Raw genomic sequence first — 18,245 nt, forward strand, 5'->3', positions numbered from 1 at the left:
ATGAACAGGGGTATCCACTGCTTGCTGCAGTCCAGGTCTAAGGTGTTCGAGTCAGGCGACCCTGACCTTTACAAGAAAGCCAGATACGATCTAAAGAGACCCATCAAAGATGCCAAAAGATAATACCGGACCAAGCTAGAGTCCCAGGCTAGCCACATGGGCCCCCGCCGACTATGGCAAGATCTGCAAGATGTAACAGGCTACAAGATGAAGGCATGTAGAATCGCCAGTACCAATCACCCCTCCCTGATGAGCTCAATGCATTCTATGCCCATTTTGAGCAAGAGGTCAGTGAGAGCATGCCCTCCACCCTGGAAGCCTCAGCCGAACATGTATCCGAGGTCACCAAACTTTTACACCAACCTGAGGTCCCTATCTGCTTCAAGAAGACAACCATCATCCCGGTATCTAAGAAAAACCAAGCAGCGTGCCTTAATGACTATCGGCCAGTGGCTTTGACATCCATCATTATGAAGTGCTTCGAAAGGTTAGTCACGGCACGAATCAATTCCAGCCTCCCGGACTGCCTGGATCCACTACAGTTTGCCTACCACCGCAACAGGTCCACAGCAGACACCATCTCCCTGGCCCTACACTCAACTCTGGAACATCTGGATGACAAAGACACCGATGTCAGACTCCTATTCATAGACTACAGCTCAGCCTTCAACATCATTATTCCTACAAAAACCATCTCCAAACTCTGTGGCCAGGGGCTCGGCTCCTCCCTCTGTGACTGGATCCTGAACTTCCTAACCCACAGACCCGCAATCAGTAAGGATAGGCAACAACAACACCTCCATGATCATCCGCAACACCGGTGCCCCACAAGGCTGTGTTCTCAGCCCCCTACTCTACTCGTTAAACACCTATGACTGTGCGGCCAAATTCCCCTCCAATTCGATTTTCAAGTTTGCTGACGACACCACCGTAGTGGGTCGGATCTCAAACAATGACGAGACAGAGTACAGGAATGAGATAGAGAATCTGGTGAACTGGTGCGGCAACAATAATCTCTCCCTCAATGTCAACAAAACGAAGGAGATTGTCATCAACTTCAGGAAGCGTAAAGGAGAACATGCCTCTGCCAACATCAATGGGGATGAAGTAGAAAGGGTCGAGAGCTTCAAGTTTTTAGATGTCCAGATCACCAACAACCTGTCCTGGTCCCCCCATACTGACACTATAGTTAAGAAAGCCCACTAACGCCTCTACTTTCTCAGAAGACTAAGGAAATTTGGCATGTCAGCTACGACTCTCACCAACTTTTACAGATGCACCGTAGAAAGTATTCTTTCTGGTTGTATCACAGCTTGGTATGGCTCCTGCTCTGCCCAAGACTGCAAGAAACTACAAAAGGTCGTGAATGTAGCCCAATCCATCACAAAGAACAATACAGCACAGGAACAGGCCCTTCGGCCCTCCAAGCCCACGCCGCTCCCTGGTCCAAACTAGACCATTCTTTTGTATCCCTCCATTCCCACTCCGTTCATGTGGCTATCGAGATAAGTCTTAAACGTTCCCAGTGTGTCCGCCTCCACCACCTTACCCGGCGGCGCATTCCAGGCCCCCACCCCCTCTGCGTAAAATACATTCTTCTGATATCCGTGTTAAACCTCCCCCCGCCCTCACCTTGAACCTATGACCCCTCATGAACATCACCACCGACCTGGGAAAAAGCTTCCCACCGTTCACCCTATCTATGCCTTTCATAATTTTATACACCTCTTTTAGGTCACCCCTCATCCTCCGTCTTTCCAGTGAGAACAACCCCAGTTTACCCAATCTCTCCTCATAACTAAGCCCCTCCATACCAGGCAACATCCTGGTAAACCTCCTCTGCACTCTCTCTAAAGCCTCCATGTCCTTCCGGTAGTGTGGTGACCAGAACTGGGCGCAGTATTCCAAATGCGGCCGAACCAACGTTCTATACAACCGCAACATCAGACCCCAACTTTTATATTCTATGCCCCGTCCTATAAAGGCAAGCATGCCATATGCCTTATTCACTACCTTCTCCACCTGTGACGTCACCTTCAAGGATCTGTGGACTTGCACACCCAGGTCCCTCTGCGTATCTACACCCTTTATGGTTCTGCCATTTATCATATAGCTCCCCTCCACGTTAGTTCTACCAAAATCACACAAACCAGCTTCCCATCCATTGACTCTGTCTACACTTCCCGCTGCCTCAGCAAAGCAGCCAGCATAATTAGGACCCCATGCACCCCAGACATTCTCTCTTCCACCTTCTGTACTCCGGGAGGACACCTTGGAGGGCTCATACAGCGAGGCAATATGGGTAGAGCTCAGGAATAGGAAAGGTGTAGTCACAATGTTGGGGGTTTACTATAGGCCACCCAACTGCTAGCAGGAGATAGAGGAACAGATATGTAGGCAGATTTTGGCAAGGTGTAAAAGTAACAGGGTTGTTGTGGTGGGAGATTTTAACTTACCCTATATTGACTGGGACTCACCTAGTGCTAGGGGCGTGGATGGGACAGAGTTTGTAAGGAGCATCCAGGAGGGATTCCTGAAACAGTATGGAGATAGGTGCAGCCTTATCAATATAGGATAATTCTAAGGCATTCTATTCATACGTTAGGAACAAAAGAGTTGTCAGGGAGAAAATCGGACCTCTCAGGGACAAAGGAGGGGAATTATGCTTAGAACCCAAGGGAATAGGGGAGATCCTAAATGAATACTTTGCATCGGTATTCACGAAGGAGAGGGGCGTGTTAACCGGGAGTGTCTCGGAGGGAGGTGTTGACCCATTAGAGAAAATCTCCATTACAAGAGAGGAAGTGTTAGGTTTTTTAGGGAACATTAAAACTGACAAAGCCCCAGGGCCTGATGGCATCTATCCTCGACTGCTCAGGGAGACGAGAGGTGAAATTGCTGGGCCTCTGACGGAAATCTTTGTCGCTCCTTTGGACACGGGTGAGGTCCCTGAGGATTGGAGGATAGCGAATGTGGTCCCGTTGTTTAAGAAGGGTAGCAGGGATAACCCAGGAAATTATAGGCCGGTGAGCTTGACGTCCGTGGTAGGGAAGTTGTTGGAGAGGATTCTTAGAGACAGGATGTATGTGCATTTAGAACGGAACAATCTCATTAGTGACAGACAGCATGGTTTTGTAAGAGGGAGGTCGTGCCTTACAAATTTGGTGGAGTTTTTTGAGGAACTGACAAAAACAGTTGATGAAGGAAGGGCCGTGGATGTCGTCTATATGGATTTCAGTAAGGCATTTGACAAAGTCCCTCATGGCAGGTTGGTTAAGAAGGTTAAGGCTCATGGGATACAAGGAGAAGTGGCTAGATGGGTGGAGAACTGGCTTGGCCATAGGAGACAGAGGGTAGTGGTCGAAGGGTCTTTTTCTGGCTGGAGGTCTGTGACCAGTGGTGTTCCGCAGGGCTCTGTACTGGGACCTCTGCTATTTGTGATATATATAAATGATTTGGAAGAAGGTGTAACTGGTGTAATCAGCAAGTTTGCGGATGACACAAAGATGGCTGGACTTGCGGATAGCGAAGAGCATTGTCGGGCAATACAGCAGGATATAGATAGGCTGGAAAATTGGGCGGAGTGGTGGCAGATGGAATTTAATCCGGATAAATGCGAAGTGATGCATTTTGGAAGAAATAATGTAGGGAGGAGTTATACAATAAATGGCAGAGTCATCAGGAGTATAGAAACACAGAGGGACCGAGGTGTGCAAGTCCACAAATCCTTGAAGGTGGCAACACAGGTGGAGAAGGTGGTGAAGAAGGCATATGGTATGCTTGCCTTGATAGGACGGGGTATAGAGTATAAAAGCTGGAGTCTGATGATGCAGCTGTATAGAACGCTGGTTAGGCCGCATTTGGAGTACTGCGTCCAGTTCTGGTCGCCTCACTACCAGAAGGACGTGGAGGCATTAGAGAGAGTGCAGAGAAGGTTTACCAGGATGTTGCCTGGTATGGAGGGTCTTAGCTATGAGGAGAGATTGGGTAGACTGGGGTTGTTCTCCTTGGAAAGACGGAGAATGAGGGGAGATCTAATAGAGGTATACAAGATTATGAAGGGTATAGATAGGGTGAACAGTGGGAAGCTTTTTCCCAGGTCGGAGGTGACGATCACGAGGGGTCACGGGCTCAAGCTGAGAGGGGCGAAGTATAACTCAGACATCAGAGGGACGTTTTTTACACAGAGGGTGGTGGGGGCCTGGAATGCGCTGCCAAGTAGGGTGGTGGAGGCAGGCACGCTGACATCGTTTAAGACTTACCTGGCTAGTCACATGAGCAGCCTGGGAATGGAGGGATACAAACGATTGGTCTAGTTGGACCAAGGAGCGGCACAGGCTTGGAGGGCCGAAGGGCCTGTTTCCTGTGCTGTACTGTTCTTTGTTCTTTGTTCTAGATAGTCCAACTAGGGAAGGGGCCATACTGGACCTGGTATTGGGGAATGAGCCCGGCCAGGTGGTTGATGTTTCAGTAGGGGAGCAGTTCGGGAACAGTGACCTCAATTCAGTAAGCTTTAAGGTACTGATGGATAAAGATAAGTGTAGTCCTCAAGTTAAGGTGCTAAATTGGGGGAAGACTAATTACAACAATATTAGGCAGGAACTGAAGTATGCAGATTGGGGGCAGATGTTTGAGGGCAAATCAACATCTGGCATGTGGGAGGCTTTCAAGTGTAAGTTGATAGGGTTTCAGGACCGGCACATTCCTGGAAGGATGAAGGATAAGTATGGCAAGTTTTGGGAACGTTGGATAACGAGAGATTTTGTGAGCCTAGTCAAAGAGAGAAAGGAAGCATTTGTCAAAGCTAGGAGGCTGGGAACACATGAAGCAAGTGTGGAATACAAGGAAAGTAGAAAGAAACTTAAGCAAGGAATAAGGAGGGCTAAAAGGGGTCATGAAAAAGTATTGGCCAGCAGGATTAGGAAAAATCCCAAGGCATTTTATACATATATAAAGAGCGAGTGGGTTGGCCCCCTCAAGGACAAGGGAGGGTATCTATGTGTGGGGCCAGAGGAAATGGGCGAGGTATTAAATGAGTACTTTGCGTTAGCATTCACCAAAGAGAAGGGCTTGATGGATGATGAGTCTGGGAAAGGATGTGTAGATAGTTTGAGTCATGTTGAGATCAAAAAGGAGGAGATATTGGGGTTCCTGAGAAACATTAAGGTAGACAAGTCCCTAGGGCCTGATGGGATATACCCCAGAATACTCCAGAGGTATTGATAGAGTGGATTCTCAGAGGCTTTTACCCAGGGCTGAAATGGTTGTCACGAGAGGCCACAGGTTTGGATCCCATGGGATAAAGGGGGAGGTGGCTAGATGGGTGGAGAACTGGCTTGGTCATAGAAGACAGAGGGTGGTAGTGGAAGGGTCTTTTTCCGACTGGAGGCCTGTGACTAGTGGTGTACCGCAGGGCTCTGTATTGGGACCTCTGCTGTTTGTGATTTATATAAATGATCTGGAAGAAGGAGTAACTGGGGTGATCAGTAAGTTTGTGGACGACACAAAACTGGCAGGACTTGCGGATAGTGAGGAACATTGTCAGAGGCTACAGAAGGATATAGATAGGCTGGAAATTTGGGCAAGGAAATGGCAGATGGAGTTCAATCCTGATAAATGCGAAGTGATGCATTTTGGTGGGAATAATGTAGGGAGGAGCTACACGATAAATGGAAGAACCATAAAGGGTGTAGAGACGCAGAGGGACCTGGGTGTGCAAGTCCACAGATCTTTGAAGGTGACGTCACAGGTGGAGAAGGCGTTTGATAAGGTCCCCCATGGTCGGCTTATGATGAAAGTAAGGAGGTGTGGGATAGAGGGAGAGTTGGCCGATTGGATAGGTAACTGGCTGTCTGATCGAAGACAGAGGGTGGTGGTGGATGGAAAATTATCGGACTGGAGGCAGGTTGCTAGCGGAGTGCCGCAGGGATCGGTGCTTGGTCCTCTGCTCTTTGTGATTTTTATTAATGACTTAGAGGAGGGGGCTGAAGGGTGGATCAGTAAATTTGCTGATGACACCAAGATTGGTGGAGTAGTGGATGAGGTGGAGGGGTGTTGTAGGCTGCAAAGAGACATAGATAGGATGCAAAGCTGGGCTGAAAAATGGCAAATGGAGTTTAACCCTGATAAATGTGAGGTGATTCATTTTGGTAGGACTAATTTAAATGTGGATTACAGGGTCAAAGGTAGGGTTCTGAAGACTGTGGAGGAACAGAGAGATCTTGGGGTCCATATCCACAGATCTCTAAAGGTTGCCACTCAAGTGGATAGAGCTGTGAAGAAGGCATATAGTGTGTTAGCTTTTATTAACAGGGGGTTGGAGTTTAAGAGCCGTGGGGTTATGCTGCAACTGTACAGGACCTTGGTGAGACCGCATTTGGAATATTGCGTGCAGTTCTGGTCACCTCACTATAAGAAGGATGTGGAAGCGCTGGAAAAAGTGCAGAGGAGATTTACCAGGATGCTGCCTGGTTTGGAGTGTCGGTCTTATGAGGAAAGGTTGAGGGAGCTGGGGCTGTTCTCTCTGGAGCGGAGGAGATTGAGGGGAGACTTAATAGAGGTTTATAAAATGATGAAGGGGATAGATCGAGTGAACGTTCAAAGACTATTTCCTCGGGTGGATGGAGCTATTACGAGGGGGCATAACTATAGGGTTCATGGTGGGAGATATAGGAAGGATATCAGAGGTAGGTTCTTCACGCAGAGAGTGGTTGGGGTGTGGAATGGACTGCCTGCAGTGATAGTGGAGTCAGACACTTTAGGAACATTTAAGCGGTTATTGAATAGGCACATGGAGCACACCAGGATGGTAGGGAGTGGGATAGCTTGATCTTGGTTTCAGATGAAGGTCGGCACAACATCGTGGGCCGAAGGGCCTGTTCTGTGCTGTACTGTTCTATGTTCTATGTTCTAAGAAGGCATATGGCATGCTTGCCTTTATAGGACGGGGCATAGAGTATAAGAGTTGGGGTCTGATGTTGCAGATGTATAGAACGTTGGTTCGGCCGCATTTGGAATACTGCGTCCAGTTCTGGTCACCACACTACCAGAAGGACGTGGAGGCTTTGGAGAGAGTACAGAGGAGGTTTACCAGGATGTTGCCTGGTATGGAGGGGCTTGGTTATGAGGAGAGATTGGGGAAACTGGGGTTGTTCTCCTTGGAAAGACGGAGGATGAGGGGAGACTTAATAGAGGTGTATAAAATTATGAAAGGCATAGATAGGGTGAACGGTGGGAAGCTTTTCCCCGGGTCGGTGGTGACGTTCACGAGGGGTCATAGGTTCAAGGTGAAGGGGGGGAGGTTTAACACAGATATCAGAAGGACATATTTCACACAGAGGGTCGTGGGGGCCTGGAATGTGTTGCCGGGCAAGGTGGTGGAGGCGGACACACTGGGAACGTTTAAGACTTATCTAGACAGCTATATGAACGGAGTGGGAATGGAGGGATATAAAAGAGTGGTCTAGTTTGGACCAGGGAGCGGCGCGGGCTAATTGTTCCTTGTTTCTCGTTTCAAGGCTTCATTCTATGATCATCTTGCTGGTGCCAGTACAGAGCGAGACTGCGGATAGTTGGGAACCTGTCTCGGGGGCAGGGAATTCATATGGTGTTCGTGGAAGTGGAAATGACTAGGGTTGGGAAGCATTTTCCGATCAGGGCCATTGTGATCTCCTGGACTCATTTCGATCGCCTCAGGGGGTCGGAGAGGAATTTCCCAGATTTTCTTTCCCCATATTGGCCCTGGGGGTTTTCACTCTGGGTTTTCGCCTCTCCCTGGAGTTCACATGGTCTGGAATGGGAGGGTGGGGGTGAGTTAATAGGTTGTGATGAACAAAGCATCGTAGCTGTGAGGGACAGCTCGGTGGATAGGATATTGGTATGTAGATAAATTGGGCGGGGATCCTGGATTCAGGATTCAATCCTGGACCGGGGAGCGGCGCGGGCTTGGAGGGCCGAAGGGCCTGTTCCTGTGCTGTATTGTTCTTTGTTCTTTGTTTAGGGTGCTGGGGAGTAGGTATGGAGGAGATGTTAGGGGTAAGTTTTTCACTCCGAGGGTGGTGGGTGCGTGGAATCGGCTGCCGGTAGTGGTGGTGGAAGCGGATTCGATTGAGCCTGTTAAGAGACTTTTGGATAGATTCGTGGAGGTTAGTAAGATAGAGGGTTAGAGATGAGCCTAGAAGGTAAGGAAATTGTTCGGCGCAATTTGTGGGCCGAAGGGCCTGTTTGTGTTGTAGCTTTCCTATGTTCTATACTGAGAGAGGCAAGGGAGGAAATTGCTGGGGCCTTGAGCAAAATCTTTGTATCCTCACTTGCTACAGGGGAGATCCCAGAGGATTGGAGAATAGCCAATGTTGTTCCTTTGTTTAAGAAGGGTAGCAAGAATAATCCAGGTAATTACAGGCCGGTGAGCCTTACATCAGTGATAGGGAAATTATTGGAGAGGATTCTTCGAGACAGCATTTATTCCCACTTGGAAATAAGTGGATGTATTCGTGAGAGGCAACATGGTTTTGTGAAGGGGAGGTCATGTCTCACGAACTTGATCAAGTTTTTCAAGGAAGTGATGAAGATGATTGATGAGGGTTGGGCAGTGGATGTTGTCTAAATGGACTTCAGTAAGGCCTTTGACAAGGTCCCTCATGGCAGACTGGTGCAGAAGGTGAAGTCGCATGGGATCAGAGGTGAGCTGGCAAGGTGGATACAAAACTGGCTCGGTCAAAGAAGACAGAGGGTAGCAGTGGAAGGGTGCGTTTCTGAATGGAGGGCTGTGACAAGTGGCGTTCCTCAGGGATCAGTGCTGGGACTTTTGCTGTTTGTAATATATATAAATGATTTGGAGGAAAATGTAACTGGTTTGATTAGTAAGTTTGCGGACGACACAAAGGTTGATGGATTTGCGGATAGCGATGAGGATCATCGGAGGATCAGCAAGATATAGATCGGTTGGAGATTTGGGCGGAGAGATGGCAGATGGAGTTTAATCCAGACAAATGTGAGGTAATGCATTTTGGAAGGTCTAATACAGAAAGGAAATATACAGTAAATGGCAGAACGCTCAAGAGTATTGATAAGCAAAGGGATCTGGGTGTACAGGTACACAGGTCACTGAAAGTGGCAATGCAGGTGGAGAAGGTAGTCAAGAAGGCATACGGCATGCTTGCGTTCATTGGCTGGGGCATTAAGTTTAAAAATTGGCAAGTCATGTTGCAGCTTTATAGAACCTTAGTTAGACCGCACTTGGAATATAGTGTTCAATTCTGGTCGCCACACTACCAGAAGGATGTGGAAGCTTTGGAGCGGGTACGGAAAAGATTTACCAGGATGTTGCCTGGTATGGAGGGCATTAGCTATGAGGAGAGGTTGGAGAAACTTGGTTTGTTCTCACTGGAATGACGGAGGTTGAGGGAAGACCTGATAGAATTCTACAAGATTATGAGAGGCATGGACAGAGTGGATAGTCAGAAGCTTTTTCCCAGGGTGGAAGAGTCAATTACTAGGGGGCATAGGTTTAAGGTGCGAGGGGCAAAGTTTAAAGGAGATGTACGAGGCAACTTCTTTGCACAGAGAGTAGTGGATGCCTGGAATTTGTTGCCGGGGGAGGTAGTGGAAGCGGATGCGGTAGTGACTTTTAAGGGGCGTCTTGACAAATACATGAATAGGATGGGAATAGAGGGATATGGTCCCCGGAAGGGCAGGGGGTTTTAGTTCAGTCGGGCAGCATGGTCGATGCAGGCTTGGAGGGCCGAAGGGCCTGTTCCTGTGCTGTAATTTTCTTACAGAAACCCCAAGGCTTTTTACTCTTATGTGAGGAATAAATGAATGACCAGGGTGAGGTTAGGGCCGGTCAAGGACAGTAGTGGGAACTTGTGTATGGAGTCAGTAGAGATAGGCGAGGTGATGAATGAATACTTTTCTTCAGTGTTCACCAAGGAGAGGGGCCATGTTTTTGAGGAAGAGAAGGTGTTACAGGCTAATAGGCTGGAGGAAATAGATGTTCGGAGGGAGGATGTCCTGGCAGTTTTGAATAAACTGAAGGTCGATAAGTCCCCTGGGCCTGATGAAATGTATCCTAGGATTCTTTGGGAGGCAAGGGATGAGATTGCAGAGCCTTTGGCTTTGATCTTTGGGTCCTCGCTGTCCACGGGGATGGTGCCAGAGGACTGGAGAATGGCGAATGTTGTTCCTCTAGTTAAGAAAGGGAATAGAAATGACCCTGGTAATTATAGACCGGTTAGTCTTACTTCGGTGGTTGGTAAATTGATGGAAAAGGTCCTTAGAGATGGGATTTACGACCATTTAGAAAGATGCGGATTAATCCGGGATAGTCAGCACGGATTCGTGAAGGGCAAGTCGTGCCTCACAAATTTGATAGAATTTTTTGAGGAGGTAACTAAGTGTGTTGATGAAGGTAGGGCAGTTGATGTCATATACATGGACTTTAGTAAGGCGTTTGATAAAGTCCCCATGGTCGGCTTATGATGAAAGTGAGGAGGTGTGGGATAGAGGGAAAGTTGGCCGATTGGATAGGTAACTGGCTGTCTGATCGAAGACAGAGGGTGGTGGTGCTTGGAAAATGTTCGGATTGGAGGCAGGTTGCTAGCGGAGTGCCGCAGGGATCAGTGCTTGGTCCTCTGCTCTTTGTGATTTTTATTAATGACTTAGAGGAGGGGGCTGAAGGGTGGATCAGTAAATTTGCTGATGACACCAAGATTGGTGGAGTAGTGGATGAGGTGGAGGGCTGTTGTCGGCTGCAAAGAGACATAGATAGGATGCAAAGCTGGGCTGAAAAATGGCAGATGGAGTTTAACCCTGATAAGTGTGAGGTGATTTATTTTGGTAGGACTAATTTAAATGTGGATTACAGGGTCAAAGGTAGGGTTCTGAAGACTGTGGAGGAACAGAGAGATCTTGGGATTCATATCCACAGATCTCTAAAGGTTGCCACTCAAGTGGATAGAGCTGTGAAGAAGGCCTATAGTGTGTTAGCTTTTATTAACAGGGGGCTGGAGTTTAAGAGCCGTGGGGTTATGCTGCAACTGTACAGGACCTTGGTGAGACCACATTTGGAATATTGTGTGCAGTTCTGGTCACCTCACTATAAGAAGGATGTGGAAGCGCTGGAAAGAGTGCAGAGGAGATTTACCAGGATGCTGCCTGGTTTGTAGGGTAGGTCATATGAGGAAAGGTTGAGGGAGCTGGGGCTGTTCTCTCTGGAGCGGAGGAGGCTGAGGGGAGACTTAATAGAGGTTATAAGATGATGAAGGGGATAGATAGAGTGAACGTTCAAAGACTATTTCCTCAGGTGGATGGAGCTATTACAAGGGGGCATAACTATAGGGTCCGTGGTGGGAGATACAGGAAGGATATCAGAGGTAGGTTCTTTACACAGAGAGTGGTTGGGGTGTAGAATGGACTGCCTGCAGTGATAGTGGAGTCAGACACTTTAGGAACATTTAAGTGGTTATTGGATAGGCACATTATTGGATAGGCACATGGAGCACACCAGGATGGTAGGGAGTGGGATAGCTTGATCTTGGTTTCAGATAAAGCTCGGCACAACATCGTGGGCCGAAGGGCCTGTTCTGTGCTGTACTGTTCTATGTTCTTTGTTCTTCCATCGCGAAAAAGATACAAAAGTCTGAGATCACGTACCAACCGACTCAAGAACAGCTTCTTCCCTGCTGCTATCAGACTTTTGAATGGACCTACCCTGCATTAAGTTGATCTTTCTCTACACCCTAGCTATGACTGTAACACTACATTCTGCACTCTCTCCTTTCCTTCTCTATGAACGGTATGCTTTGTCTGTATAACGCGCAAGAAACAATACTTTTCACTATGTTAATACACGTGACAATAATAAATCAAATCAAATCCAAATACACCACATCCACTGGTTCTGCAGTGTGTGATTCTGTGACATTGCCTGTGTGTGGTTTGTACTGGGACCCAGTGATATGGGCCAGTGCAGATGAGAGGTTATTGATCTGAAACATTAGCTGTGTTTCTCGCTCGACAGATGCTGCCAGATGTGCTGTGGATTTCAGAGATTTGTGTATTGGTTTCAGTCTCCCCTGTAATGTGGATTAATGAAGCTGACTCCCGGGCCTGTGCTGATTTCGTGACATCTCTGGGAAGAGACTTGTACTGGGAGAGTTTCACTTCTTTTCCTGTTTTGCAGAATCCGAGGCCACAGTCACAAGCTCGAGAGAGTCGACCATTTAAGAAGATGTTCCAGACAACATCAAACATGGAAGCAGCTGGAAATCCAAAAGCAGCCTGGGGTAGCTATTCCCAAAGCTACGGGGTCATTAGTCAAACTGGGCTGGAAAACCTGCGTAACCTTCAAATACGGAACAAACCGTAGCTACACAACACGGGGCCTGCCATACACACAACAGCGCACAATGTACAGAGGACAGACTGCAGGAATTATACACGCACACAGCTTGTGTGGGAATTGTAGAGGACACAGGCAGAACTGCTGTTGAATATCGACTCTGATTCCCGTAGCTCTGTGACGTGGGAGATGCCAAATTGTTTTGTACATTGAAATCTGATATGTGAAAAATGATTTTTAATGTGAATTATTAACTCGATGCAATCAGCTCTGCAGAGAAGCGGCTAACTTGCTGCATTCATGTGAGTTCTGCACAATTTGCTCCTGACTTGTTCCCCCTGTCCACTGCAGCCTCCGTTATAAACTGTGGACTGATCCTGACTGGCTCACTCTCGCACACAGTATTTAGAGTTGTTCTGTGAAAGTGCCTTTGGGATAGGAGTTTGGATTACAACCTGGGGGATGCGGGGGGTGGGGAAGTGTGTGGCTCCTGTGTGAGTGGGGGCTGTACTTTAACTGCGATTTGCTGAGTTCAGGAGAGTGTTCAGCTTCATTCTCAGCTTGGATCACTCTCTGATTCCTCATTCCTGCTGGCCTTTATGCAGGTGAAGAATTTGGTGTTTCTTCTTTGTCATTCCCTTTAAACACTTGGTGCTTGTGGAATCTTTGATTCAGGAGTTAATGAGGACCAATCTGTCAGAATGAACTTCTGAAGAGATGCCAGAGCAGCTGATGTGTGATTTTTATTAGATCTTTATTAAAAGAGATACAAATGTTCACAACTGTTGTTTGAATGTGAGGACTCAGTGAGGTGCTTCTTATATACCAGCACCCGCACTATGGGTAGACAGATCCTGCACCTACCGGGTCAGGGGACTCCATTGTGACAGGCCCATTGATGTACATACCATCTTGCCTGACAGCATCACGATGAGGGGAAGCCAGGAGCACTTGACAATGCACCGTTCTTTCAGCATGGACCCCTCTTACACTGCGGAGCTCCCTTGGTACTGTCCCCTCCAACAGTGCAGTACTCCCTCTGTACTCTCCTCTCAATGTCAGTGGGGGTTGTATATAGACCCCAAATTGCAGTGGTTGGGAATAACATTACACGGGAAATTAGAGATGCATGTGATAAATGGAAATCTGTAATTATCGGTGATTTTAATTTACATATAGATTGAGCAAAGGGAGCAATTTCTGGAGTGTATACGGGATGGTTTTCTGGACCAATACATTGAGGAACCAACCAGAGAGCAGGCCATCTTAGACTGGGTACTGTGTAATGAGAAGGGAATCATAGAACATAGAAAGCCACAGCACAAACAGGCCCTTCGGCCCACAAGTTGCGCCGATCATATCCCTACCTCTAGGCCTATCTATAGCCCTCAATCCCATTAAATCCCATGTACTCATCCAGAAGTCTCTTAAAAGACCCCAACGAGTTTGCCTCCACCACCACCGACGTCAGCCGATTCCACTCACCCACCACCCTCTGAGTGAAAAACGTACCCCTGACATCTCCTCTGTACCTACCCCCCAGCACCTTAAACCTGTGTCCTCTCGTAGCAACCATTTCAGCCCTTGGAAATAGCCTCTGAGAGTCTACCCTATCCAGACCTCTCAACATCTTGTAAACCTCTATCAGGTCACCTCTCATCCTTCGTCTCTCCAGGGAGAAGAGACCAAGCTCCCTCAACCTATCCTCATAAGGCATGCCCCCCAATCCAGGCAACATCCTTGTAAATCTCCTCTGCACCCTTTCAATGGCTTCAACATCTTTCCTGTAATGAGGTGACCAGAACTGCGCGCAGTACTCCAAGTGGGGTCTAACCAGGGTCCTATAAAGCTGCAGCATTATCTCCCGACTCCTAAACTCAATCCCTCGATTAATGAAGGCTAGTACTCCGTACGCCTTCTTGACCGCATCCTCCACCTGCGAGGCCGATTTAAGAGTCCTATGGACCCGGACCCCAAGGTCCTTCTGATCCTCTACACTGCTAAGAATGGTACCCTTCATATTATACTGCTGCTTCATCCCATTGGATCTGCCAAAATGGATCACTACACACTTATCCGGGTTGAAGTCCATCTGCCACTTCTCCGCCCAGTCTTGCATTCTATCGATGTCTCGCTGCAACTTCTGACATCCCTCCAAACTATCCACAACACCACCTACCTTGGTGTCGTCAGCAAACTTACCAACCCATCCCTCCACTTCCTCATCCAGGTCATTTATGAAAATGACAAACAGCAAGGGTCCCAGAACAGATCCCTGGGGCACTCCACTGGTCACTGACCTCCATGCAGAGAAAGACCCCTCCACAGCCACTCTCTGCCTTCTGCAGGCAAGCCAGTTCTGGATCCACAAGGCAACAGCCCCTTGGATCCCATGCCCTCTCACTTTCTCAAGAAGTCTTGCATGGGGGACCTTATCGAACGCCTTGCTGAAGTCCATATAGACCACATCCACCGCTCTTCCTTCGTCAATGTGTTTGGTCACATTTTCAAAGAACTCAACCAGGCTCGTAAGGCACGACCTGCCCTTGACAAAGCCGTGCTGACTACTTTTGATCATACTAAACTTCTCTAGATGATCATAAATCCTGTCTCTCAGGATCCTCTCCATCAACTTACCAACCACTGAGGTTAGACTCACCGGTCGGTAATTTCCCGGGCTGTCCCTGTTCCCTTTCTTGAATATAGGGACCACATCTGCAATCCTCCAATCCTCCGGAACCTCTCCCGTCTCCATCGACGATGCAAAGATCATCGCCAAAGGCTCCGCAATCTCCTCCCTCGCCTCCCACAGTAACCTGGGGTACATCCCATCCGGTCCCGGCGACTTACCAACCTTGATGCCATTCAATAGTTCCAACACATCCTCTTTCTTTATGTCCACATGCTCGATCCTTTCTGTCCACCGCAAACCAGCAGTACAACCACCCAGATCCCTTTCCACCGTGAATACCGAGGTAAAGTATTCATTAAGCAGCTCCGCCATTTCTAACGGTTCCGCACAAACTTTTCCCCCTTCACCTTTTAAGGGTCCTATGCCTTCACATCTCATCCTTTTACTCTTGACATATTTGTAGAAAGCCTTGGGATTCTCCTTAATCTTACCCGCCAAGGTCTTCTCATGACCCCTTCTCATTGCCAATCTAGCTGTACGAGACCCCTTGGGGATAGAAACATAGAAAAACTACAGCACAAACAGGCCCTTCGGCCCCACAAGTTGTGCCGAACACATCCCTACCTTCGAGACCTACCTATAACCCTCCATCCTATTACGCTCCATGTACTCATCTAGGAGTCTCTTAAAAGACCCTATTGAGTTCGCCTCCACCACCACTGACGGCAGCCGATTCCACTCGCCCACCACCCTCTGTGTGAAAAACTTACCCCAAACATCTCCCCTGTACCTACACCCCAGCATCCTAAACCTGTGTCCTCTCGTAGCAGACATTTCCACCCTGGGAAAAAGCCTCTGAGAGTCCACCCGATCTATGCCTCTCAACATCTTATATACCTCTATTAGGTCTCCTCTCATCCTTCGTCTCTCCAAGGAGAAAAGACCGGGCTCCCTCAGCCTATCCTCATAAGGCATGCCACTCAATCCAGGCAACATCCTTGTAAATCTCCTCTGCACTCTTTCAATCTTTTCCACATCCTTCCTATAGTAAGGCGACCAGAACTGAGCACAGTACTCCAAGTGGGGTCTGACAAGAGTCTTATATAGCTGCATCATTATCCCCGGACTCCTAAACTCAATCCCTCGATTGATAAAGGCCAGCACACCATACGCCTTCTTAACCACCTCCACCTGCGGGGCCGATTTCAGAGTCCTATGGACCCGGACCCCAAGGTCCTTCTGATCCTCTACAGTACTAAGAGTCTTTCCCTTTATATTGTACTCCTTCATCCCATTTGACCTGCCAAAATGGACCACGACGCATTTAAGAACCACAGGACCATAGAAAATTACAGCTCAGAAACAGGCCTTTTAGCCCTTCTTGTCAGTGCCGAACCATAGAACATAGAACAGTACAGCACAGAACAGGCCCTTCGGCCCACGATGTTGTGCCGAGCTTTATCTGAAACCAAGATCAAGCTATCCCACTCCCTATCTTCCTGGTGTGCTCCATGTGCCTATCCAATAACCGCTTAAATGTTTCTAAAGTGTCTGACTCCACTATCACTGCAGGCAGTCCATTCCACACCCCAACCACTCTCTGCGTAAAGAACCTACCTCTGATATCCGTCCTGTATCTCCCACCACGAACCCTATAGTTATGCCCCCTTGTAATAGCTCCATCCACCCGAGGAAATAGTCTTTGAACGTTCACTCTATCTATCCCCTTCATCATTTTATACACCTCTATTAAGTCTCCCCTCAGCCTCCTCCGCTCCAGAGAGAACAGGTCTAGCTCCCTCAACCTTTCCTCATATGACCTACCCTCCAAACCAGGCAGCATCCTGGTAAATCTCCTCTGCACTCTTTCCAGCGCTTCCACATCCTTCTTATAGTGAGGTGACCAGAACTGCACACAATATTCCAAATGTGGTCTCACCAAGGTCCTGTACAGTTGCAGCATAACCCCACGGCTCTTAAACTCCAACCCCCTGTTAATAAAAGCTAACACACTATAGGCCTTCTTCACAGCTCTATCCACTTGACTGGCAACCTTTAGAGATCTGTGGATATGGACCCCAAGATCTCTCTGTTCCTCCACAGTCTTCAGAACCCTACCTTTGACCCTGTAATCCACATTTAAATTTGTCCTACCAAAATGAATCACCTCACATTTATCAGGGTTAAACTCCATTTGCCATTTTTCAGCCCAGCTTTGCATCCTATCTATGTCTCTTTGCAGCCTACAACAGCCCTCCACCTCATCCACTACTCCACCAATCTTGGTGTCATCAGCAAATTTACTGATCCACCCTTCAGCCCCCTCCTCTAAGTCATTAATAAAAATCACAAAGAGCAGAGGACCAAGCACTGATCCCTGCGGCACACCGCTAGCAACCTGCCTCCAATCCGAAAATTTTCCATCGACCACCACCCTCTGTCTTCGGTCAGACAGCCAGTTACCTATCCAATCGGCCAACTTTCCCTCTATCCCACACCTCCTCACTTTCATCATAAGCCGACCATGGGGGACCTTATCAAACGCCTTACTAAAATCCATGTATATGACATCAACTGCCCTACCTTCATCAACACACTTAGTTACCTCCTCAAAAAATTCTATCAAATTTGTGAGGCACGACTTGCCCTTCACGAATCCGTGCTGACTATCTCGGATTAATCCGCATCTTTCTAAATGGTCGTAAATCCCATCCCTAAGGACCCTTTCCATCAATTTACCAACCACCGAAGTAAGACTAACCGGTCTATAATTACCAGGGTCATTTCTATTCCCTTTCTTAAACAGAGGAACAACATTCGCCATTCTCCAGTCCTCTGGCACCATCCCCGTGGACAGCGAGGACCCAAAGATCAACGCCAAAGGCTCTGCAATCTCATCCCTTGCCTCCCACAGAATCCTAGGATACATTTCATCAGGCCCAGGGGACTTATCGACCTTCAGTTTATTCAAAACTGCCAAGACATCCTCCCTCCGAACATCTATTTCCTCCAGTCTATTAGCCTGTAACACCTTCTCTTCCTCAAAAACATGGCCCCTCTCCTTGGTGAACACTGAAGAAAAGTATTCATTCATCACCTCGCCTATCTCTACTGACTCCATACACAAGTTCCCACTACTGTCCTTGACCGGCCCTAACCTCACCCTGGTCATTCTTTTATTCCTCACATAAGAGTAAAAAGCCTTGGGGTTTTCCTTGATCCGACCATTTTTTGCCTAGTCCCACTGACCTGCACTTGGACCATATCCCTCCA

The 18,245-nt window shown here is 47.9% G+C and overlaps 1 protein-coding gene across 3 annotated transcripts in view; it reads left to right on the forward strand.

Annotated features, from left to right (window-relative positions):
• The window catches only part of mapk15 (mitogen-activated protein kinase 15), an 81,432-nt gene extending 68,310 nt beyond the window's left edge, over positions 1 to 13,122 (forward strand). For all 3 annotated transcript variants that reach the window (XM_078227495.1, XM_078227504.1, XM_078227513.1), the window contains one exon: positions 12,182 to 13,122. In XM_078227495.1, the coding sequence (XP_078083621.1) occupies positions 12,182 to 12,367 (186 nt within the window). In that variant the 3' untranslated portion in view covers positions 12,368 to 13,122. The remainder of the gene's footprint in view (positions 1 to 12,181) is intronic.
• The last annotated feature ends 5,123 nt before the right edge of the window (positions 13,123 to 18,245 follow it).

The sequence above is a fragment of the Mustelus asterias genome, chromosome 2 (genome assembly GCF_964213995.1).
Source record: "Mustelus asterias chromosome 2, sMusAst1.hap1.1, whole genome shotgun sequence".
Lineage (NCBI taxonomy): Eukaryota > Metazoa > Chordata > Chondrichthyes > Carcharhiniformes > Triakidae > Mustelus > Mustelus asterias.